General features: G+C 46.9%; 1 protein-coding gene across 2 annotated transcripts in view; it reads left to right on the forward strand.

Annotated features, from left to right (window-relative positions):
* The window catches only part of NFIC (nuclear factor I C), a 191,133-nt gene that overhangs the window by 147,131 nt on the left and 19,931 nt on the right, over positions 1-24,071 (forward strand). For both annotated transcript variants that reach the window (XM_087702686.1, XM_087702683.1), the window contains exons 6-9: positions 3,762-3,886; positions 8,119-8,241; positions 11,474-11,658; positions 20,984-21,140. In XM_087702686.1, coding sequence (XP_087558812.1) covers positions 3,762-3,886; positions 8,119-8,241; positions 11,474-11,658; positions 20,984-21,140 — 590 coding nt within the window. The remainder of the gene's footprint in view (positions 1-3,761; positions 3,887-8,118; positions 8,242-11,473; positions 11,659-20,983; positions 21,141-24,071) is intronic.

A 24,071-nucleotide genomic window follows, 5' to 3' on the forward strand; every position in this document is an offset into this window, starting at 1 on the left:
TGTTAAGGGAATCTGGCTTCCCCATTGACTTTGCTTGTCAGAAGGTCGCAATAGGTGATTACATGACCCTGGGATGTTGCAACTGTCATAAATATCAGCCAATTGCCAAGCGTGCGAATTTTGATTACATGACCATGGGGATGCTGTAACATTTGTAAGTGTGAAAAACAGTGGTAAGTCACTTTTTTCAGTGTCACTGTAATTTCAAATGATCACTAAATGAACGGTTGTAGGTCGAGAATCTCCTGTATTTGAGACAATGTATAATTTTTACATTACACTTGTCTGGAATGATATAGGATCTCCTACTTGAGCAGGGGGTTGGACTAGAAGACCTCCGAAGTCTTCATTTAAATCATTTAAATAGGAGCCAGCCGTGTGTAGCAGCTGCCAAAAAAGCCAACACAGTTCTAGGCTGCATAAACAGAGGGATAGAATCAAGATCCCGTGAAGTGTTAATACCACTTTATTGGGCCTTGGGAAGGCCACACTTGGAATACAGCATTCGGTTTTGGTCACCACGATGTAAAAAAGATGTGGAGACACTAGAAAGAGTGCAGAGAAGAGCAACCAAGATGATTAGGGGACTGGAGGCTAAAACATATGAAAAACAGTTGCAGGAACTGGGTATGTCTAGTTTAATGACTAGAAGGACTAGGAGAGACATGATAGCAGTGTTCCAATGTCTCAGGAGCTGCCACAAAGAAGAGGGAGTCAAACTATTCTCCAAGGCACCTGAGGGTAGGACAAGAAGCAATGGGTGGAAACTAATCAAGGAGAGAAGCAACTTAGAACTGAGGAGAAATTTCCTGGCAGTTAGAACAATTAATCAGTGGAACAGCTTGCCTCCAGGAGTTCTGAATGCTCCAACACTGGAAGTCTTTAAGAAGATGTTGGATAACCATTTGTCTGAAGTGATTTAGGATTTCAAGCCTAGGCAGGGGGTTGACTAGAAGACCTCCAAGGTCCCTTCCAACTCTGCTATTCTATTCTATTCTATTCTAAGGTCCCTTGTTTTTCTGTTTTTGATTTAATGCAGTCTTTCTTCTAAGGTAAAAGATAGGGTTTTAAGCTAGAAGACTGTAGCTGTCATGCTCCAATTTTCTCTTTCCTTTCTCACTTTTTAAACAACCTGAATCATGATCCTGACTTATTCAACCACATCACATCCACCTGCCTCAAACATCTGGGATGCAAATTGCTTGAGAATGTGGAAGGTGGAACCTTTGACAGCTCTTTCTGTATCATTGAAACAACCGCTTCTACTGTGCTCTTAGGATCAGAACTGAAATTGTAAAGGTGATCGTCTGGTGACATACTCTTATGAGCCAAAAATGCTACCCTCTCAGTCTTTAGTAATGGCCTCACTTTTTAATTAGTTAAAAAAAAGGTTTTGCTTCCTTCTGCAGCTCTGACCTGCTGTGAACGCTCTTAGCTTTTGTTTTTAATCGATTTTTATTTTATTTAGACGATTAAAATACAAAATGCAAAAGAAAACAAATGAACAGACGCAAAACAAAACTAAAGAAGAACATTTTTAAAAAGCGAATTTAACAAAAACAAAAGACAAAAATACATTTCGGGAGGGATCCCAGATGTAGAAGCTTATAAATTCTAGACCTGCTTTGCACTGGATGAGGAAGCTCTTAATTGTTGCAATAGATTAGTAAATGTTCAACTAGGGGCGGTGATATGCTCTTACCTTTTGTAATGCCATTCCTTCACTCCCTACCTGGTTTGCTACTCACCACCAGACCTTGCACAAACTCCCAATCCTTATCCACAAACTCTCAGAGAAAAAAAGGGGTGGGACTTTGGTCACATGATCATGGTTGCCATCTTGGCGTTCTTGAGCCCTTAGAAGCCTCTGAAATCAGGGACGTGCAGTCACTAGAGACAGGGGAGGTGGGGCCTCACCAGTCTCCTCAGGAAAAGGAAAGAATTTTAAAGAATTTCTTAAAAATAATTAAAGCCAAGGTAGTTGCTACCAGACTCCAAGTCACAGTGGCTTGGAGTCTGCTTAGTGTTAACTATAGGAGGAGGCGAGAGAACTAGGGGCCTCCTTTGCATAAGGAATTGTTCGCCTTTTAAAAGTTAAGCAAGGGTTAAAAAGCGAAAAATTTTGTATGCAAAGGAGGCACTGATTCTCCCGCCTCCTGATCTGGGAGCAGCGAATCATGCCTTGCACTTGAGCGACTGCGCAATCTAGCAGCAGGAGCCTTGCTTGTAAAATGCGCCTGTGTGAGCAAGTTCAACTCTCCACTTTGCATCGCGGAAGCCACCAAGAGCAGAACCATCAGAAGACTTAGAGGTCTCTTATTTCCCCATTAACCTGCAATATCTTTAACTAGCTAACATTTAATATACCTTTAAATTTGTACTGAAATATTTGTTTTACAAGTTTTTTTTATATATCAATATCTATTTTAGTTTAAATTAATATTTGCAGAGAATGATTCTCAAAGTATTCATTCAGCTATGGCTGTGGAAAATGATAAGATGTTAGAATGTATTCCAAATAATTGTCTGGCGGGGCACTTTGCATCGCGGGAGCCGCCAAGCGCCTTTGCTGCAGACTCGGGTCTTGGCAGCTCCCACGATGCAAAGTGCCCCACCGGGCACTTTGCATCGCAGGAACTTCATCGGCCGCCGCTGCCACTTCCTCCGCTGCCGCCGCTTTCCCCTCTACCCTGGCCGCGGCTTATGCCACGTTCGGAGTGCTGCCCTTTCCAAAAGCCCCGCCGAAGCCCCAGCACTGTGTCCGCTATAGAGCGGGACGCATCCTGCCTGTATGGCGGACACAGCGGCGGGGCTTCAGTGGGGCTTTTGGAAAGCCGCGCCAGGGCTTTGCCTCACCAGCCATAAAGCTCACTGCACGCCACTGTCTGAAATCCTCCATGACCTTTTTTTCTTTTTATTACTCCACTGATATATCCCAATATGTCTTTGTTCTGCCTTTTGTTCCCATCCCTTCAAATATTCTTCTTTTACTCCTTGTGCCTAGGCTCTCTACTAAAACACCTGTCCTTCAAAACTTCTTCCATCTTCTCTTTCTCTTCTTTATTTTGCCTTTCACCAAAATGCTAGGACTGTGTTAAGGGAATAATTGCAGTCTGTTTGCTTTGCCTTGATTTTCTTACCTCATTTGCCTCTCTTTGGAATCATATTTCACCATGAAAAGCTCCTCAGAGCAGTCCTGAATTCTTGGACTTAGTGAATTATTACCCAGAGCAATGAAGTATAAAAAGAAGGAAGTTCCTTTCAAAATTTAGCTTCTGTGATAGCTGTTGCCCTTCTTGGTAGTCCTCGACTTACAAAGTTCATTTAATGTTACGACGACACTGAAAAAAGTGACCTGACCTTTTTTCACACTTACGCCCCATAATCATGTGATTGAAAGTCAGATGCTTGGCAATTAGCTCAGACTTACGACTGTTGCTGTCATGTGATCAACCTTTTCAACGTATTGACAACGCGAAATCAATGGGGAAGCCAGATTCACTTAACAACCGTGTTACTAACTTTATCAACTCGTGATTCACTTAACAATTGTAGCAAAAAGTTCATAAAATGGGACAAAACTCACTTAACAAATGCCTCAGGTAACAGCAGAAATTTGGTCTCTGTTGTAAGTCGAGGACTGCAATGGTTATTCTGCTTTTGAAGAGGTTGTTAGAGACAATAATATAGTTAGATGAGCGTTATTCTTAGTTTTAAACTGCTGTTAAAACCATATCTCTCCCCTTTTTCCCCCCCATAAGGAGTAAAAGGCACAAGTCAGGATCCATGGAGGACGATCTGGACACCAGCCCTGGGGGCGAATACTATGCCTCCCCTAGCTCCCCCACAAGTAGCAGCCGCAACTGGACGGAGGACATGGAAGGCAGTAAGTGTGCAGGAGATGAACCTGTCCTCCCTGCTAGATCAAATGCCTTTGCAGAATAAATGTCTATGGAGATTCCTCAGTCATTCAAGTCATAGTTGCTTCAAAGATGGCTTTTCTTTTTCCCAAATGGCAACTGGACTATTTTAGAAGAGGAGGGGGAGGAGGAGGAGGAGGAGGAGGAGGAGGAGGAGGAAAGAAGAAGAAAAGAAGAAGTAGTTTCACTTCTCATCAAAGAAGTTGTGATTGTTGGGGCTGGATGATGATGAGGGGGGGGGGATGTTGGAGGGAAAAGTTCTATCCTTCCTATCTTTCCATCACCCCACCATCCTGTCACAACTGATGAACCTTCTTGGAAGAGAAGCATCTTTTTATTCTTTCTCAAGGGAAAAAAACCCCAGTCCAATTGCCTTCTTTTTGGAATAGCAATAGCAATAGCAGTAGACTTATATACCGCTTCATAGGCCTTTCAGGCCTCTCTAAGCGGTTTACAGAGAGTCAGCATATTGCCCCCAACAATCTGGGTCCTCATTTTACCCACCTCGGAAGGATGGAAGGCTGAGTCAACCCTGAGCCGGTGAGATTTGAACCACTGACCTGCTGATCTAGCAGTAGCCTGCAGTGCTGCATTTAACCACTGCGCCACCTTGGCTCTAAGGGGGGGGGAGAGCACCTTTGAGACATTTTGCAGAATATTTAGCATTTTCACTGGCTTCCTGTTTTCCTAGTTTCAGGGCCAGCATCCCAGGTCCCCAAGAGCTGCCATCAATCATGTGAAAAGGGAAATTGGTCCCCATAAAGGAGAATATTTGTAGCTTAGGGTTGAAATGAGGGGTTCTTGGTGCTCTCTGAACTTAGTTGTTTTCTTGCAGACGTTTCGTTACCCAAACTAGGTGACACTGATGATGTCACCCAGTTTGGTAATGGAACATCTGAAAGAAAACAACCCAGCCCAGACAGCACCAAGGACACCTTCAGTGTAATTGTTGTAGATCTGTATACTGAATATAGAGATACGCCAGAAGTACTGTGTTGATAGATAACAACAAGGAAATGCAAATCATTGTGATTTTTACAACTTTTTTTGAAGAGCGAGGAAAATTAATTTTCTTCTAATTCCATTCCCTTATTGTTTGGGAAGGTGTTATCTACCGTATTTTAATCTTAATATATTTATTTGGCAAATTTATACAGCCGCCCATCTCACTTATGCGAGCTGGGTACAGATTTAAAAATGTGAAATCATGCAACATAATAACAAAAAATGCCCACAATAATAACTTAAAAACAATAAAAGACTATTAAAGTCATTTTTAAAAAAAAGAGTCCGCAGGAGAGCACAATAGGTCTCACTAGCAATACAGGATTCATTCTGAATCAAGTAGAATAATATCGAGACTAAATTCCAGAATCAGAGGGTTAGTAATTTAATGTGTACAACTTCCACTAGTCCAGTAATGGTATTCTCTTTTCTTCACTACCGGTAGTGGGAGCGCATGTGCTCTGGGCATGTGCAGAATATTCTGCACATGCGCAGAAGGTCCATGATGAGGTGTGGTCTGGATGGGCGGGCAGAGCCTCGTGCCACCGCCACTACCGGTTCGTGCAAACCGGCAGAATACCATCTCTGATACAGTCTAATTACATCAAGATTATTTACAATATGCAATGTTTTAGCTCAGTGGTCCCCAACCTTTTTATCGCCGCAGACCAGTCAGCCTTTGATAATTTTACCGTGGCCCGCTGAGCGCGCGCAAGGGTGGGGGAGCGTTGTTCGCGACGACACATTGATTGTTCAGTATGGCTAGCGTAGATAGCGTAGCACAAACTGCGCCTACGCAAGGCTACGCTACTAGCGCTGTCTACGCTAGCCCTACGTAGCTGCGCAGGCGCTCTTAGGTTTTTTTCAGGAATCGGCCAGCGCTGAAGCGCTGAAAAGGAATGAGAAGGGCGGCGCTGGACACAGGGGGGCGGTGGGCCGCTGGTGACGTCAGAGTGCCACCAGCGGTCCAGTAACACCCCTTGTGCCAGTTAGCCCTAATTTGCATACAGAAAGAAACTATGGCCCCCGGCCGCTGCAGCGATCATGGCCCCCGGCCGCTGCAGCGATCATGGCCCCCGGCCGCTGCAGCGATCATGGCCCCCGGCCGCTGCAGCGATCATGGCCCCCGGCCGCTGCGCGGCCAGGTGCCAGGTACTCCACGGCCCGGCACCGGTCCGCGGACCGGGGGTTGGGGGATCACTGTTTTAGCTGATGCATACTGAGAAAATATTGATGTTGAATTGCTGTGCTGCTTACCAGCTTGGATTAAAAAAAGGGTTGGACGAGTACATGGAAATCCTGGGGATTAACACTTATTCGCTCTAGCAGGGCTGCTTCTGAAAGCTATCTACAGGTAGTCCTCGACTTACGACCACAATTGGGGCCAGAACTTCCATTGCTAAAGAAGGCAGTTGTTAAGTTAATTGAGCCCAATTTTATGGCCTTTTTTGCCACAGTCATTAAACGAATCACTAGTCATTAAGTGAATCTGGCTTTTCGGTGGTTCTCTGCTCATTTGAGAAAATGTTTTCCATTTGCAGATGTTATAACATGTTTTTATATAGATGTTACATGGTGTTTTTAAAATAAAACCCTTGCTATCTAATTAGAACATTTTATTTTTCCTCATTCAAAAGGGATTTTAAAAAAAAATCAATCAGTTATCTTAGCGATCAATTCAATAAACTTTGCAATATTGTTGTGGTTATTATTTGCCTGCATTTAGGCAAAAATTAAAAGGGGGGGGGATATGCCCACCCATTCTTTCTCCAAGTAAAAATATGTTTTAATGCTTTGCAAGAAGAGCTTTAATTTCAATCCTGTCCTGGATGTTCTGTAAAATCCTTCCAAATGAGTGTCTGAGAAAGGACTAAACCTTTTAGTGGCACGAACTAAACCAACTGGCCCAGATAAATCTGAGCCAGCAGATAGAGGAGATTAACTGCATCCTGTTGCAGACATGCATGCATACAAAGGGGTGGGGTGGGGGTGGGTTTTGATATTTAAAGGAAAGGATAGAAGCCCATTTGTAAGATTCGTCAAACAACCACCTAGGAGCAAACTCCAAACTTCATTCCATCAATGTGTTGCAAATTAAAGTAGAAAAACGTCTACAGCTAAATCTTGAACAGTATCTGTAATAGTAGCTCATAGTGGCTCAGCACCAATGAGCCATAAGGAGAGAGCTACATAGACATGGGAAAGGATAATGCCAAGTGACAAAAAACAAGATACACTTGATAGAACTAAGTCACATACAGGAACTGTGCTGCATGAAAAACACCTGGTCCAGTGGTGGGATTCAATTTTTTTTACTACTGGTTCTCTGGGCGTTGCTTGGTGGGCGTCTCAGGGGAAGGATACTACAAAATCCCCATTCCCTCCTCACTCCAGGGAAAGGCTAAGGCAAAATCCCCATTCCCTCACCACTCCAGGGGAAGGTTGCTGCAAAATCCCCATTCCCTCCCCACTCCAGGGGAAGGATACTGCAAAATCCCCATTCCCTCCCCACTCCAGGGGAAGGACACTGTAAAATCTCCATTCCCTCCCCACTCCAGGGAAAGGTTCCTGCAAAATCCCCATTCCCTCCCCACTCCAGGGGAAGGACACTGTAAAATCTCCATTCCCTCCCCACTCCAGGGAAAGGTTCCTGCAAAATCCCCATTTCCTTCCGATCACCTGGGACTCGGGAGGCAGAGAATAGATGGAGGCGTAGCCAATCAGAGGTGATATTTACTGGTTCGCCGAACAACTCAAAATTTCCACTACCGGTTCTCCAAAACTGGTCATAACCTTCTGAATACCATCACTGACCTGATCACTTTTTATAGTTGGGAAGTCCAGGGCACTGCAGTAAATGATACTAACGACTCAGAAAAGCTGACATTTTTCCATTTGTTAGATCTCTGAAAAACGTGACTGCTCTGTAGTTAATGGATAGTTCCAAGCTGTATAGCAAGAACAGAAATATAGTTTAAACTGGGTGGTTCCCAATCATGGCAACTTTAAGATGTGTGGACTTCAATTCCCAGAATTCCCCATCCATGGCTGGCTATGGAATTCTGGGAGTTGAAGTCCACCCACCTTAAAGTGGCCACGGTTGAGAAACACTGGTTTGGAGGGCACAGTGATGCCAGCAACCAACTATTTCGACAACGTTGTGACACGCCTCTTCCTCCCATCTCCTCTCCAGGCATCTCTCCAACTGTGAAAAAGACAGAAATGGACAAGTCTCCCTTCAACAGCCCATCTCCGCAGGACACTTCACCCCGGCTGTTCACCCAGCATCACCGTCCTGTCATTGCCGTACACAGTGGTATGTAAGCTGCTCTACAAAGGGCAAAGACTCATGTTGGTTATTATGCAGACCTGATATGGAATCCTTACTTTACTATTTCAAGTGTATTGGAAAGGATTCTGATAGTTTTAATAATGTCACTTATTTTTAAATATCTCCATGGAAAAAAACAAACCGGAGTGCATCAGACATGAGTGTCTCCTTAATGTGCTTCTTTTTTAATAATTCCTCATCTAGGGGAGCATTCAAAAAAGTCCTCATTTTTCTTCCTTCCTTATGTTCTCTGCCTGTTTGCCATTTTTAGAACAGCCTGTGGGTAGGCATAGGTCTGAAGGATCTAATTATAAAAAAAGGTTGCTTGCTTATTCTTTTCCGTAGTAATTCCTTCTTCCTAAGAATGGCAGTTCAGCAACAGGTGGGAAGAGAACGAGAAGAAGCTGCATTGTCAGAAGTTCTCCGAGGGAGAGATGCTATTAATCTTCCCGAGCAACAATTGCCAGAATGCTTTTAGGAGATGGGATGGAAGATTCAATAGTTCTGGAAGAGTTCAAAAATATACTAGATTCAGCAGCTAATGCTAGCATAGGTCAGCCCCCCATCAAAGGAAACTGCCTGAGTTAAGATAAATATAACTTTATTAGAGGAAAAGATTGCTTTGGAAGCCTCCTTGCTGCAATCAGCAAAAATGTAGCTATTCCTCTCAGGGGTCTAACTTTGGGAAGAAATTATCCCGGATCTCTGTAACAGAATCCAGCTGTGCACACAGCCCTAACTGGTAGGTGCTTGTTATGTCTTCAGGGAACCACCCTTTTCTCAACTTCCAGAATTATTTGCACTTGAAAAACAAAACAAAGAAATGAAAATGAAACCTTAAGGCAGTGATGAATGTGCACATAATATATGACTTTATCCACGCAACATTTCAAATAAAGGGAAAATTGCCGTTATGAACTAACAGGAAGAGGGCAAGACCGCTAGCTGAACTATTCCTCCATTGCGTATACAGGTAGTCTTCAACTTATGGCCATAATAGGGAACAGAATTTTGGTCAGTAAGCGATGCGGTGGGAGAGGCGAGTTATCATTTCACAAAATTATTTTACAGCCATTTTCACCATAGTTGTTTAGCAATGTGTGTGGTCGTTAAATGAGTCACGTGGCTGTTAAGCGAATCTGGCTTCCCCAATTAACTTTGCTTGTCCAGAAGCTGGTTGGGAAAGTTGCAAGCCGCAATCAGTGCAACCATCATAACTATGAGCCAGTGGACAAGGGCCCAAATTATGATCGTATGTCCGTCGGGGTAATGTGACGGTCAGAATGTTGAGAACAAGTCACTTTTTCAAGGCCGTCATAACTTCAAGCCTTATTAAAAGAAGAGTCGTAAATGGAGGACTACTTGTGCATGCATCTAACATTTTAGCTATCCAAATGAGGAAAAAAACCTCACTCTTGAGTTTGCAGAATTGAATGAATTCTGGTACTTTAGTTATTTGAGGCAGGGGGGTGGTCTGGAAGATCTCTAAGATCCCTTCCAATTCTATAATTCTGTGATTCTGCGTTACATCCAATTTTTCATTTTCTCTCTATAATATTACATTTGTTCAGCATCTTTTGAATTTAACTGTGTCTGCAGACCAAGTGGATAGTTTTTATTGTAGAACTGAGATCAATTGTCCAAATTCCAATATCTCAGGGGCTGCCACAAAGAAGAGGGAGTCAAACTATTCTCCAAAACACCTGAGGGTAGGACAAGAAGCTATGGGTGGAAACTAATCAAGGAGAGAAGCAACTTAGATATGAGGAGAAATTTCCTGACAAAACAATTAATCAGTGGAACAACTTGCCTCCAGAAATTGTGAATGCTCCAACACAGGAAGTTTTTAAGAAGATGTTGGATAGCCGTTTGTCTGAAATGGTATAGGGTTTCCTGCCTAAGCAGGATTGGACTAGAAGACCTCCAAGGTTCCTTCCAACTCTGTTATTCTATATTCTAAATTAATGACAGCCTTCCTCAACTTGGTGTCCTCCAGATGTGTTGGACTACAGCTCCCATCAACATGGTAAATCTATAGGGCACCGTGTTAGAGAAGGAAGGTTTCTGGCATAGGATAGGATGGAATAGGATTTTTACAGATCATTTCAGCTAGTTTTTTTTTCCCCAGAATTCTTCAGAATTCAGAATTAATTGTGGAAGTTAAGAAAAAAATAGTTGAATGTATCAGGCAAACCAAATTCTTTTGAAAATTTCCCAGTAAATGTTGCATGTGGTTTATTTGCAAAAAGCAAACAAAAAAAGAGAGATTACGGTAAGTTTTAAAAACTTAGGCCAGCAGAGACAGACTTGTAAAGATTTAACAGAATTCTAGGAAGTTTGGGATTTAGTGCTCATGCGGTAAATCCAGGGAGGTGCTGCTGCATTTTTAAAGCTAGCAGTGAAATTTTGTGGAATCAGAGTACAGTTTGGCTGTATGGCAAAAGGCCAGATAAGTCGTCCCTCCACCAAGGATAGTGCTGGTGGTACTTGGGTCCAAAGGTGGGCTTCAAAAAATTTAGTGGGCAGTTCTCTGCCCGCTTGCTGGGTTAGCGTGGCCATGGTGGGTGTGGCCTAGTCAGCCTCCTGCACCATGGCAGGGGGATGCGTTTTTGCCCTCCCCAGGCTCCGGAGGCTTATGTCAAGCCTCCGGGAGGGCGAAAACAGCCTCCCCAGGATCTGGGTTCCTCTGGAGGCTGGAAATGGGCATGTTTGTGGCCTTCCCGAACTTCCAGTGGGCCCATTTTTCGCCCTCCCTGAACCTCTGTGCGCGCCCTGCACTTACCTGCATCCAAAACAGGCCGCGTGGGGACTTCTGGGAGGGGCGGGGTGGGCGGGGCCAGCCAGGAGTTGGATTTGGGGGTTCTCTGAACTGCACAGAATCTTAGCTAGAGGTTCTCCCGAACCCCTGCGAACCTCCAGCAGCCCATCCCTGCTTGGGCCCTTTACCTTAACATCCAGTACATGATCGAAAGATGAATGGGAGTGAGAGATTCCTGTAGGGTCTATTGACTTGCCCAGGGAAGTTGGAGAGGGGAAAGGAGTTGGATGTTTGCTTGTTCCAGAAGGAGGAAGAGGAGGAGGAAGAAGATGGAGGGAAGGCCCTTCTAATTGTTTTCTGCAGAGGTGCCCTGGAGCAGGAAGGGCTGGGCGCGTGCTGTTGACGAAGGCCGCCCAGTTTCCTTTCTCTCTCTCTCTCTCTCACACACACTCTCTGCAGGTATCTCTCGAAGTCCCCACCCCTCCTCTGCGCTGCACTTTCCCACCACTTCGATCCTGCCCCAGGCGGCCTCCACCTACTTCCCGCACACAGCCATAAGGTACCCGCCTCATCTGAATCCACAGGACCCTCTGAAAGATCTCGTCTCATTGGCTTGTGACCCATCCAATCAACAACCAGGACCGGTAAGGAACTTGCCAGAGTTATATAACACCCGTCGCCTTTTGTCTTGTGGTGGTGTGGATAGTCTGTCATGCCTCTCTGTTCAGTTTAGTTCAGGGGTCTCCAACGTTGGCAACTTTAAGCCTTGGCGGACTTCAACTCTCAGAATTCACCAGCCGCCATGAATTCTGGAAGGTCAAGTCCACTCATTTTGAAATTGCCAATGTTCTTTTTTTTTAAAAAAAAAAAAACAGGTTTAAGCCACATTGTACCATCTCAATCTTGGACCCACATTTCCACTTTCATACTTGATTGAAATGCTCACCATTGTTCTTACGTTTTGTGTTATGTTTGGTCATGGCATCAGTTATTTTTACTTTCAAATAATGCCCTTTTTTAAAAATGACATCGTTTGGTTCTAAGCAATTATTCTTAATAAATTTTAAATGATGACGCTTGGCATCGGAGCAGAGGATGGTTTATTGGGGCTGAGATTTGTCCTTCTGTTCTTGAAATTTCATTTCTAAAACAGCTAAGCCTTAGCAGGCAGCATTAGTATCTGACCTTGGCTGAATAGAGGGAAGCAGAGTTAGATCTGTTAATATAAGATAAAGGTAAAGATTTTCACGCAGACCTCTTCGGACAGCGCTGGCTCTTCAGCTTTGAAACAGGGATGAGCACCGCCCCCTAGAGTTGGGAACGACTACACATAGGTGCGAGGGCAGCCTTTCCCTTTTTAAAGCTGCCCAGAGTTGCTTTATCAATGAAATGGGCAGCATAGAAATTTAATGAACAAACAAACAAGCAAATAAACAAATAATACTATAGTTATCAGAGACCAAGGCTGTAAGTTAGACTGTGAAGCAAAATAATATAACCCAAACCCAACATGGAGGAAGACTGCATTTTCACCAAGAGGGGGGGAAAAAACCCTTCAAGGACACATACATTACCACAGTCATCAGGAATGGAGGACTTTTTAAACTGTTAAGTGCCACCTGCACTATGCGGGTTTTGAACAGGACACAAAAAAAAGTGTCTGCTTGAGGAGGATTAAATCCTCAAAATCTTCAAAACATTGATGGTAATTATCCGTAATTTGCATAGCATGCCTCGGGCAAGTTCACAAAGCCCAGTGCCATTTGTATCAAAGGTATGTAAAGGGTTTTTTTGTAGCTTGGAGCGAAGGGAAGGACGCGACAAGAGTTAAGAGGAAAGTGACTTTATTCAGCTCATAGTAAACTGCGATTCAACGTGGCGTGTTTCGCGCCCTACATTTATACCCCCGGGTTTGAACGAGGAGCCAATGGGGCGTCGAGTAGCTCGGCCAATCAGGGCGAGGATTGAACCGGCTCCGCTCGGGAACCAATCAGGAAGGAACCCTTTGTTCGCGCGCTAGTTTCCCGCGCTAGTATTCAACACCCCTCCCCCCCCGGTCAAAGAGTTCTTTTGGGAAGGGCAAACATAGTCTTGTAGGTAGGCGGGGCGGTGGCGTTCTCGCCCTGACCTTCGTGGCTCCCCGGCGGTTGTTGACGGGGGGGAACCCGCTGGCGGAGTTGTGTCCGTGGTAGGGCGGTGAACCTGTGGTTCGGGCCCGCGGGAGAGAGCTGGCCCCGGGTCCCCTGTCCAATGTCCAACTGTCTGGGGTGGCGTTTCCGTGGCAACCGGAGTGTCCGGTTGCGGTCCCGTGCAGTCTGGTTGGGGTGTAGATTCAGAGTCTCGATAAGGGCTTCGAGGAAGAGAGTAGCCGGTTGAGGCGTGCCTGTCCGGAAAGTTCGCATCGGCTTGCCTCTCGTTCCCCGGGTGGAAACGGTCCGATGGGGAAAAAAATCAACGATGTTGGCTCCTGGTGTGAGCGGGTGTGCGCAGGGCTCGGGCCGTCTGTTTCCGCGGGAAGGCGACGCCTTAATTGGTCCACGTGGCGCCTCCATTGTGCTCCGTCGGCCAGGCCGACCCTGAAGGAACAGGGGCCGGTCAGAGCTGTGATGGTTGCGGGAACCCACCGTGGATCCCCGGAAAAGGAGCGGGCCCATACCGGATCCCCTAACTTAAACGCGTGGGAAGGGAGGGCCCCCAGGTTGCTCGGCAGATCCCCTGCGTAGAGTGGATGGAGCCTGTCTAGGGAGGTTCGCAATCTCCTACCCATCAAGAGCTCTGCGGGACTTTTATTCGTCGTTGGGCAGGGTATGGAGTGCTGGCTCAAGAGGTAAGCCGCCACTCTTTCTTGCCAGTCGCCCTGGCCCATGCGGCCCAAGGCTTCTTTCGCTGAGCGAACTGCGCGCTCCGCCCGGCCATTGCTAGCTGGGTGATAGGGGGCTGTGGCCGCGTGTCTGATTCCTTGCTCGGCCAGGAATTCTTGGAACGTGGTGGAGGTAAACTGGGGCCCATTATCGGAAACTATCACATCCGGTAACCCATGGGTAGCGAACATCTTACGGAGGGCCCTCACTGTACTCTCCGCTGTGGTGGAGGTCATGATCGCCAGCTCCACCCACTTAGAGTAAGCATCTACCACTATCATAAAGTTTCGGCCGTGGAAGGGACCGGCGAAATCAATATGTAAACGGGACCATGGACCTCTAGGGATTTCCCACTCGCGAGGGGCGGCTGTGGGGGGATTCGGCCTGGAATTTTGGCATATTCTACATCGGCCTACATAATCTGCGATTTCGGAATCTAACAAGGGCCACCACACATAGCTACGGGCTAACGCTTTCATTCGTGCTATGCCTGGGTGGTTTTTATGGAGTGCAGGCAGGATTCGTGCCCGCAGGGCTGTGGGGATCACTACCCTATCCCCCCAGACAAGACACCCCCCATGAAGGGCGAGTTCGGCTTGTCGCATTTTGAATGGACGGAATTCTTCCGCTACCTTTTCCGTGGGCCACCCCCTCAAAACCCATGAAGCAACCTGAGATAGGACGGGGTCAGCCTTTGTGCAGGCTGCGACGTCCGCGGCCGAGACAGGGAGGTCGGATTCGGCGATGGACAGAACAGAGAGCGCGGGCACGTGGGCTGTGTCCGTCTCTGGCAGAGGGCAACGGCTTAGAGCGTCTGCGTGCCCTAGCTGTTTGCCCGGACGGTATAACAGCGTATATGAATACGCTGTTAGAAACTCCGTCCATCTAGTCATGCGGGGGGACAAAATGGGGGGGGTTGGCTTGTCGCCCGCCAGTAGCCCCAAGAGGGGCTTGTGATCCGTGACCAGGGTGAAATTCCTACCGTAGAGGTAGTCATGGAACCGCTTAATGCCGGAGACTGCAGCCAGGGCCTCTTTATCGATTTGGCTGTAGTTCCGCTCCGTGGAGGAGAGTGTCCGGGAATAGAAAGCTATGGGGGCTTCTGAGCCGTTCGGGAGGACGTGGCTCAGGACCGCCCCAACGCCATAGGGGGAGGCGTCGCAAGTCAGAATTAGGGGCATCCTATCGCTGTACTGGATTAGGACTGCCGATGAAGTTAAAATATCTTTTATAGCCGCGAACGCGTGCGCTTCACGGCTACCCCATTTCCAGGCCGCTGACCGGTCAAGTAGTCGGTGTAGCGGCTCAGCTAGTGACGCCTTGTGGGGGATAAAAGGGGCGTAGAAATTTAGAAGCCCCAGGAACGCCTGTAATTCCGCCCTAGAGGTGGGTGCGGGTGCGTTTTTGATGGCGGCAACTTTGGAAGGAGTGGGGTGGATGCCTTGGGCATCAATGAGGAACCCCAAGAACTCAACTTTGGGAACAGCAATTTCGCATTTGCTGCGCTTTAATTTCAGTCCTGCCTCCCTAAAACGTGTGAGGACCTCCCGCAGTGTTTTCAGGAGTTCCGAGTGGCTGGGGGCTGCGACCAGGACGTCGTCGAAGTAGGGAACGACGCCTGGGAGCCCATGGAGCAACCGCTCCATGAGGCTCTGGAAAATCCCAGGGGCAACCGAGACGCCGAATTGTAGGCGGCGGCAACGGAAGGCCCCACGGTGGGTGACGATGGTCTGGGCTGTAGCCGCATCGTCGTCTACGGGAAGCTGCTGGTAGGCCTGTGCCATGTCTAGCTTGGCGAAAATGCGGCCCTGTCCTAAGGAGTGGAGTAGGTGCTGCACTACGGGAACCGGATACGGGTTTGCCTGCAGGGCCAAATTGATGGTCGACTTGTAGTCGGCACATATTCTCACCGATCCGTCGGGTTTGACCGGGAGGACTATGGGGGTTTCCCAACGGGCGTGATCTACGGGCTCGAGTACCCCTTGCTCAATAAGTTTGTCCAGTTCTGCGTCTACTTTTGCTCGCAATGCGAAGGGAACCCTGCGTGCCTTTAGTCTAACGGGAGCGACCTGGGGATCGAGGCAGAGGGAAATTGGGGTGCCCTTATAACAGCCCAATCTCCCATCAAATACGTCTGAGAACTCGTCTAGGACGCTATCTACGGCGAGGGGAACTACCCTGTGTACCCCTTCTATGGTGAGGCCCAAAGCGGAGAACCATTCCAACCCCAGGAGAGCGGGCAGGTTGTTTCTAACGACTAAAACTGGGAGTTTCCCTTTAAAATTCCCGTATTCCACCCGGATGTGGTATATCCCGGCTGTGGGAATCCCATTTCCCTGGTAGTCTAGGAGGGAGACCCGGGCGGGGCGCAGCTTTCTCTGGGGAACCCCGGGGCAAAGGCGGGAGAACAAAGCCCAAGATAGGAGAGAACGGGATGAACCAGAGTCCACCTCCATTTGGCAAAGCTGACCTTCGAGCCGGACGGCGGTGCTTATTTTCCGGTGGCCGGCAGGAACGTGGGATGCCTGGTAGACCACGCAGTCAGCGCTGGAGGGCTGGTAGGTTGAGTAGCAGTCCTCAGTGCGCTTCGCGGGACGTGGTTGCTGGCGGCGTTGCGGCGCCGGGCGCTGGTTGCTGGGTTGCATGAACGACGGGGCTGGCAGGGGAGCCCGGCATACTCTGGCGAGGTGCCCTTCTCCTCGGCAGCGGCGGCAAACGGCAGAGCGGTACGGGCAGGCTGCGCGGCTGTGGCGGCCGCCACATCCGCGGCAAGGTGCGTTTGATGCTGGCTGAACGGGCGCCGGCGGTTGCTGGGGTGGCCTCTGCTTCGGCTGCATCCTCATCTGGCCAACGATTTCCTCCTCCTCCTCCTCGTCTTCGGCAGGGGAGAGATCGTCGACGAGGTTCGTCTGGGTGGACGGCCCCGCGGCGGGTTGTGCGGGGGGGGTTAGCTGGAGGCGTTCCATGTCGGCCGTGGATTGTTCGGAGAGTTCGGCTGCTCGCGCTATCTCCACGGCTTGCATCAGGGTAATCTTGTGATTCCGGAGTAATCGGCCGCGTAAATGTGCGTCGCGGACCCCGCACACAAACTGCTCCGCAAGATTCTCCTCCAGGTCTGCGAAATCACACTGGGCGGCCACAGTGCGCAAAGCCTCCAGGAAATGGCTAATGGACTCGTTGGCCCTTTGTACTCGGCGGCGGAAAGCGAAACGGCGTGCAAACAGAGAGGGTGAGGGAGCGTAGTGGTTCCTCAGCCTGGACATCAGCTCGGCCCACCCAAGTTTGTAGGCTGGCCTCGGGGCGGCCAGGGCTCTCGCAGAGGCGAACATGGACGGCTCACAGCAGGACAGGAAGAAACTGCACTTCTCCTCGTCGGTCTGAGCCTGGTTTTTCGAGGCGATTAGGTAGCACTCGAACCGCTCCATGAACCCGTCCCATGATTCTCCGGTGGCTCCGCCGAATGGCGCGAAAGGAGGAAGCGATGACGCCATCGTGATGTGGAGCCGGAGAGAGAGAGAAAATGACGGAGAAAATTTCGCGTTCGCTGCCGGCGTTCTTGGTCCGAGGATAGCGTGCTCGCTGGTTCAGACGCGGTGGCAGCTGGCTGTTCTTCTCCGTGGTCGCGGGAATCGGGATCCCACCTTCGTCGCCAGTTTTGTAGCTTGGAGCGAAGGGAAGGACGCGACAAGAGTTAAGAGGAAAGTGACTTTATTCAGCTCATAGTAAACTGCGATTCAACGTGGCGTGTTTCGCGCCCTACATTTATACCCCCGGGTTTGAACGAGGAGCCAATGGGGCGTCGAGTAGCTCGGCCAATCAGGGCGAGGATTGAACCGGCTCCGCTCGGGAACCAATCAGGAAGGAACCCTTTGTTCGCGCGCTAGTTTCCCGCGCTAGTATTCAACAGGTTTAGTGAAGGGAAAATGTAGCTTACAGTCCCATTGTACATCTTGCAATAAGATACGGTATAATCCTTTTTAGACTAGATAAACAATAATCAAAATGTAGATGGAGAAGCCCTGTATTTGCATGCCGTTTTCACGGGCAGGGCCGATGCTAGTGAAGAGGAGGTAATGAATTCACACTCATTTAGGCTTCATGCTGAGAATGTGTGCGGGAAGGAAATAGATTGTGACCACTGCCCCTCGCTTAGGGTCTGGGGGATGCTTAGGATGGGATCAAAAAAAAGTTTTGACAAATCTGTGGAGATCCTCAGAAAGGAGTAGTAGGATCTGCCCAGTGGTGGGATTCAAATATAATTTAACAACTGGTTATCTGCGCTAATGACCAGCTGGGTAGGCGTGGCTTGGTGGTCATGTGCCTAGGTGGGCATGGCCAACTCAACGTCACTCATGTCGATGGGCGCTTCGCCTTAACTGTTACAATGTAATAAGGGTTAACCGGAGAGACAGTTTCTGTAAGCAGGGCAATAAAGATTAAGCTAGAAACAACACCAGAATGTTTCCTTCCTGCCTTCCTTTCTTCCAACAACCGGTTCTCCGAACTGCTTAGAAAGTTAACAAGCAATTATTCCAAATAGGTACGAACTGGCTGAATCCCACCACTACATCTGCCTCATCTACTCAGCTACTGTGCAGGTAGTCCTTGACTTACAACATTTCACTTAGCGACTTTTCGAAATTACAACAGCACTGGAAAAAGTGGCATGATCATTTGTCGCAGACATTTTTGATGACCATTGCAGCATCCCCAAGGTCACGTGATCGACTCTTCTTTATGACGGCTGCAGTGTCATGGGGGGGTCACATGATCAGCTTTGGCAACCTTCTAATAAGCAGAACCAGATTCGCTTAAGAGCTGTGTTACTAACTTAACAGCTGCGGTGATTCATCTAACAAATGTGGCACAGAAGGTCACTTAACAAACGTCTCACTTAGCAACAGAAATTTTGGGCTCCCTTGTGGTTGTAAGTCGAGGACTACCTGTATGTGCTGAAGATGCCAACTGCACCTTTGAAAGAGCTATCAGGTTAAATAAGATTTTTTAAAAGAGTAGCATAAATTGAACCACCAGAAAGTGGTTCAGAGTCACAGAGAGAGAGCTTGAACAGTAAATATTCTCATTGCTCCCCTAATCAAAGCTGCACCTAGGCCACCCATGTACACACACATGCGCATGAATGTCTGCTATTGGAGGTCCAGCTTGTTTCTCTCCTCTATCTCTGCTAGGTGCCCATCCAGCTGGATGTGCCATTCAAGGGCAGTTAATGTATTGGTTACATGCAGGGCAGTAATGGAAGGAATTATTACCTTCCGTTTCTCTTTCTCACATACAGAACCATTGGAAGCTAGTTTTGTTTCTGAATATCTGTGATTGCATCCTTGCTGCAATCAATCCTCTCTGCTGTTGAAAAGATAGGCTGGGGATAGGGGTGAAATACTACTGGTTTGGACCGGCCCGCTCAAACTGGTAGTAAAAAAAATGCTATCAGTTTGGGTGAACTGGTATTTCTGACGATCAGCTGGGTGACGATCAGTTGTGATGCACGGTTTATATTAGCTAGAATTGTTGGATTTCTAGCTAATCAAAATCGCGTGGCACAGCAGATCTCCACCCCACCCCCCTTGGCTGTTCTACATACCTTTGCAGTCTCGGAAGGCTTCAAAATGTTCCTTTTTCAGCGCTGCGTGGGTGCGCCTCAGGTGCTCACTCTATAACAGACTCACCGAACTGGTAGCAGACTTCAGAGGATTACATTGCTGGAATAGAGCTGAAAATGATATTACATAGGCCAATGGTTCTCAACCTTTTCTTCATCAGGGACCCCCTTTAAATTCTTTTTGTGGATACAGACCCCCCCTCAAGACTTAAGATTTCAATTATAACATTTCTTCAAGCCTTCACCAACCCTCTGTGGTGACGTCATGCCTCTCCTCTGAGATCCATGGACCACAGGTTCAGAACCACTGATATAGGCAATACTGCACTAATTGTAGTGGGAGCACTAAGAATGCTTTTCAAATCTATTCCTCTGGGTTTCCTTCCAACGTTTTAAGTTCTGAATTATCTGGACTTTATTTTCAAAGCGAAGTTGATATATTAACATTCGTGCCATTCTTCCCTTTCTTTCTTTTTTTTTTAATGTTACAAATATTATTCAGTCCACAGTTGACGGTATCTTTCTCTTGTTTATTTTTCTTTTTTGGCATTGTAAAAATAATACACTATAGGAGAGCAGTTTATGTGATCACGTACGATTGTATCAAGATTCCTTTTGTGTGCCATAATGTTTTGATAACATCTACGAACATATATACAGTATTCAGGGCAGTGGTAAAATTCAGGTTTTTTTACTACCGGTTCTGTGGGCGTGGCTTGGTGGGGAAGGATATTGCAAAATCCCCCATTCCCACCCCAATCCTGGGGGAAGGAAATTGCAAAATCAGAACCTGGTGAATTTCACCCCTGATTCAGGGTAGACAGGTAAAGACCACAAGAAAAAGAATTTTAATGCCACTGCACATATCATAATAGCACTGTTGCTTTTTTGGGGGTGATATTTTATGAATGCATCCAAGCATTTTCAGTTATTTGTGTGGCTGTGGCTATAAATTCAGTTTTGGCAATCTGCACACAAAAAACGCAAAATATCAACCTACATTTGCAATGCTAAAGAGTGAGAATGAGCGCAGAAAATGCAGCTTGTTAGCACAGTGTCACAGTAAGCAGCTTGATAGATTTATCGGAAACCAGTGTGACCACATGAAGAGGGGTTGGGAACGTTGGCCCTTTTATGACCTGTGGACTTCGATTCCCAGAATTCCTGAGCCACCTTGGCTCAGGAATTCAGGGAGTCGAAATCCACAGATCGTTAAAGGGGCCATCGTTCCTCACCCCTGAGCTAGACCATTGAGGTGGGACTGTGAAGAGTTTTTATACATGGAGGGTACATTTTACTCTTAGCCATGACAATTGAATAGATCTTCCATATTTGCAGTCAGGAGAGCTGGCCAAGATTCCCAGGGTCCCCAGTGAAGCCCGCCCACTGTCCCCGTTTTGAGGGGGGAGGTTCCTCTGGGCGGGCAGGTGACTCCTGTGGACAGTGCTAATGGCTTGCTCTGTGTTTTTTTTTATATTGTGTCCCTAGTTAAATGGAGGTGGTCAAGTGAAGGTACCCGGGCATTACCTTCCTACCCAGATGTTGGCGCCGCCACCTCCAGGTATGCCCCGCCTGGCAATCTCACCCGACACCAAATCTACCACGACAACTTCCGAGGGAGGGACCACCTCGCCGACGTCTCCCAGTAAGCAAGCCCCACTCACCGTTCCTGCACCTACCCACTCCCAAATCACCTTGTCTGCCATCTGTCACTAATTCTTCTTCCCTGCCCTCTGGCCGTGTTCACCAATTCAGACTGCTCTGCAGCCTTGTGATTTGGGGAGAAGCGGGGGGTGGGCGGGAGATGGCCATTCTGGGGGAGAGGATTTTGAGATGAGATGGCAGCAGGGTGCATGGATTTAAACAGAAGTTCATAATCGCTCATTTAAACGATCTGAAATGGCCGTTGTTTTAAATAAGTGATTAAAAAAAAAGAGAGCAAACATGCATGCTAACCCATGCAAACATGCATGCTGCCATAAAACATGCCAGGTTGCAGGTAAAGACGGCCTTTCTAGCTCCCTAGAACGTAATCCAAAGCCTCTAATCATCTACCTTGCATGCCTGCCGTACAAAGTGAAGCTCGAATTTAAGAGAGCAATTGTGGAATGAAGTTGTTCCATTTGCCTCTTTCTTTACATGTTTAAGGACACTGAAAAAGACCAATTCCTTGAAAATTATAGGGTATGCCAAACTTTCCAGAAGCGAAAGGTGGTAGTTACATGGCAGACATAAAAGTTTTATCAGCCATGCTCTCCGATTGGCCTTCTAAATTTGGGGTCTACGAGAAGCAGCCTCCATGCCACCCTTGTGCAGCAGTGCACAGATTCCAGAGCAGTGTTTTTCAAACTTGACCATTTTTAAGATGTGTAGATTCAACTCCTAGAATTCCTCAGCCAGCATAAACTTCCCTAGCCAGTTAAAACTTGCCAAGTTTGAAAAATATTGCCCTGGAACATATTTCCCCTTCCATCATTGATCAAATGTTAGATTAAAGGGGCGTACCTAACTTCTATTTTGATTTCAAAAGGGCCCTTCAAAGCACATAGCATAGCTCCAGCATTTCATTTTGAGTTTTTTTAAAGCAGCTGTGTCTTTTCCCAGGAACCTGCTATTCAATCTCAGAAAAAGGTAGCTGCTTTAATCCCTTGAAGAGAGAGCCTCTGTTCCCGCCCCTCTGGGCTCTGAAGACAATTTTAGGAAATGCATTTGAAGTACTGCACATTCCTGGCATAGTGGTGGGCATAGTGTTTTCCCAAGATTTTCCTAAAGTAAAATGTTGCTTATAATTTGGGGAACATTTTGATAGGGTTTTAAAAAGGCTTAGTGTTGGGATTTTGTTCCTGACTGTCTATCCCTGTTCTCCCATAGAATATCATCTCCCATTTCCCATCCTGTATAAAAGGGGCAAGTGTTTTCCTTACCTTCTGAAACTTTGCTCACTTGTGATCTCCATAGTAATGCTAGAATAGCCAAACTCTGAAATAATAGCAATTACTGTAAAGGGAAGCATTGTTCATGCTTAATCTTTATAATGACTTTGATTATGCAAATCCTCTCTATTTAATCACTCCGTCAAACAACATGGATATTTATTTTTCTTATCTCGAAAAAGCCATGTTTTTCTAGTACCTACTGGTAAAATACTATTATTTTCCTCCATGCTTCACCAGTTCTTTACCTAGGCATCTCACTGGGTTTAATGGAAGCTTATAGACTTGATTGCGGGGTGTGTATGTATGACTGTTGACGTCTACTGCCTAGTTGGCAGTGCAATCAGATGCCACATCAAACCAGTTTCCCCTAATATTGCTGATTGGAAAAAAATAATAATAATGTAAACTGAAATGTGGAACGACCGTCCCTAATCCAATTCCTAGCACTTTCCCAACCTATCCGGCAAACTAATAAAATACATAGCGTGTCATGTTCTCCTTTCCAGATAATATTCCTAAATGTCTAAGAAAAACAATAATACTCCGTTTGAAAACTGAGGAGTGGCGTAAACGTTTGTTTAGAGGCTTAATACATTGGAACTCGACTGGTCATGTGCCTTGGCTCATTGTTCTTTAATTGCAGGGAAGAAGCCAAATGTCGCTTTTAAGGGTTGTGTATTTGGTATAATTTGTTTTGCCTTTTGCAGTTTGCTGAGAAAAAGTCTTGGAAATACCACTGCTGTGCTCTTAATAGTTGTGTGGAGAGGGGGGTTCCTTAGCAAAACATATTGTTCTTCTAATAAGAACTGGAGGTCTTCCTAGGACAGTGTTTCTCAACCTTGGCGATTTTAAGTCCTGTGGACTTCAACTCCCAGAATGCCCCAGCCAGCACAGCTGGCTGGGGGATTTTGGGAGTTGAAGTCCACGGTTCCACCACAAATCTGCGGTAGACTAAAGCGCGCTCGACGAAAGCGCGTACGTGACGTCATCACAGCGCGACGAAAATGGCACGCTGTGAGCAGTAAATTTAAAATTAATGCGAAAACCTTACCCTAACCCCCCCAAACCTAACCCTAAACCTAAGCCTAACCCTTAACCTAACCCTAAACCTAACCCTAACCCTTAACCTAACGCTAAACCTAACGCTAACCCTTAACCTAACCCTAAACCTAACCCTAACGCTTAACGTAACCCTAAACCTAACCCTAACCCTTAACCTAACCCTAACCCTAACCCTAAACCTAACCCTTACCTTTATGTGAATCGGCTTGGTTTAATTTTATTTTAATTTTAATTTAATTTATTTTTAATTTTATTTGTCGCGCTGCTGATGACGTCACGTACGCGCTTTGATTGGGCGCGCTTTAGTGGACCGCGGTTTTGACGGGTCACGGAAGTCCATAGGACTTAAAGTTGCCAAGGTTGAGAAACACTGTCCTAGGAGCTTATACTACCAGCTTTGGTGGTGCTTCTTTTACTCATCCAGTTTACGGATATTTCAGTCTGTCACAAATTTATTTCTTCCTCTCCTTCTCCTCCGTAGCTTTCCAAAGTTACCCTTTCTCAACGCCTTCCTCCTCTTTCTCATGTGGTGTACTCCAGGGGTGAAATGCTACCAGTTTGCCGGAACCGGTAGTAAA

The sequence above is a fragment of the Thamnophis sirtalis genome, unplaced genomic scaffold (genome assembly GCF_051295495.1).
Source record: "Thamnophis sirtalis isolate CommonGarterSnake01/CBP01778 unplaced genomic scaffold, rThaSir2_p1.2 scaffold_1, whole genome shotgun sequence".
NCBI lineage: Eukaryota > Metazoa > Chordata > Lepidosauria > Squamata > Natricidae > Thamnophis > Thamnophis sirtalis.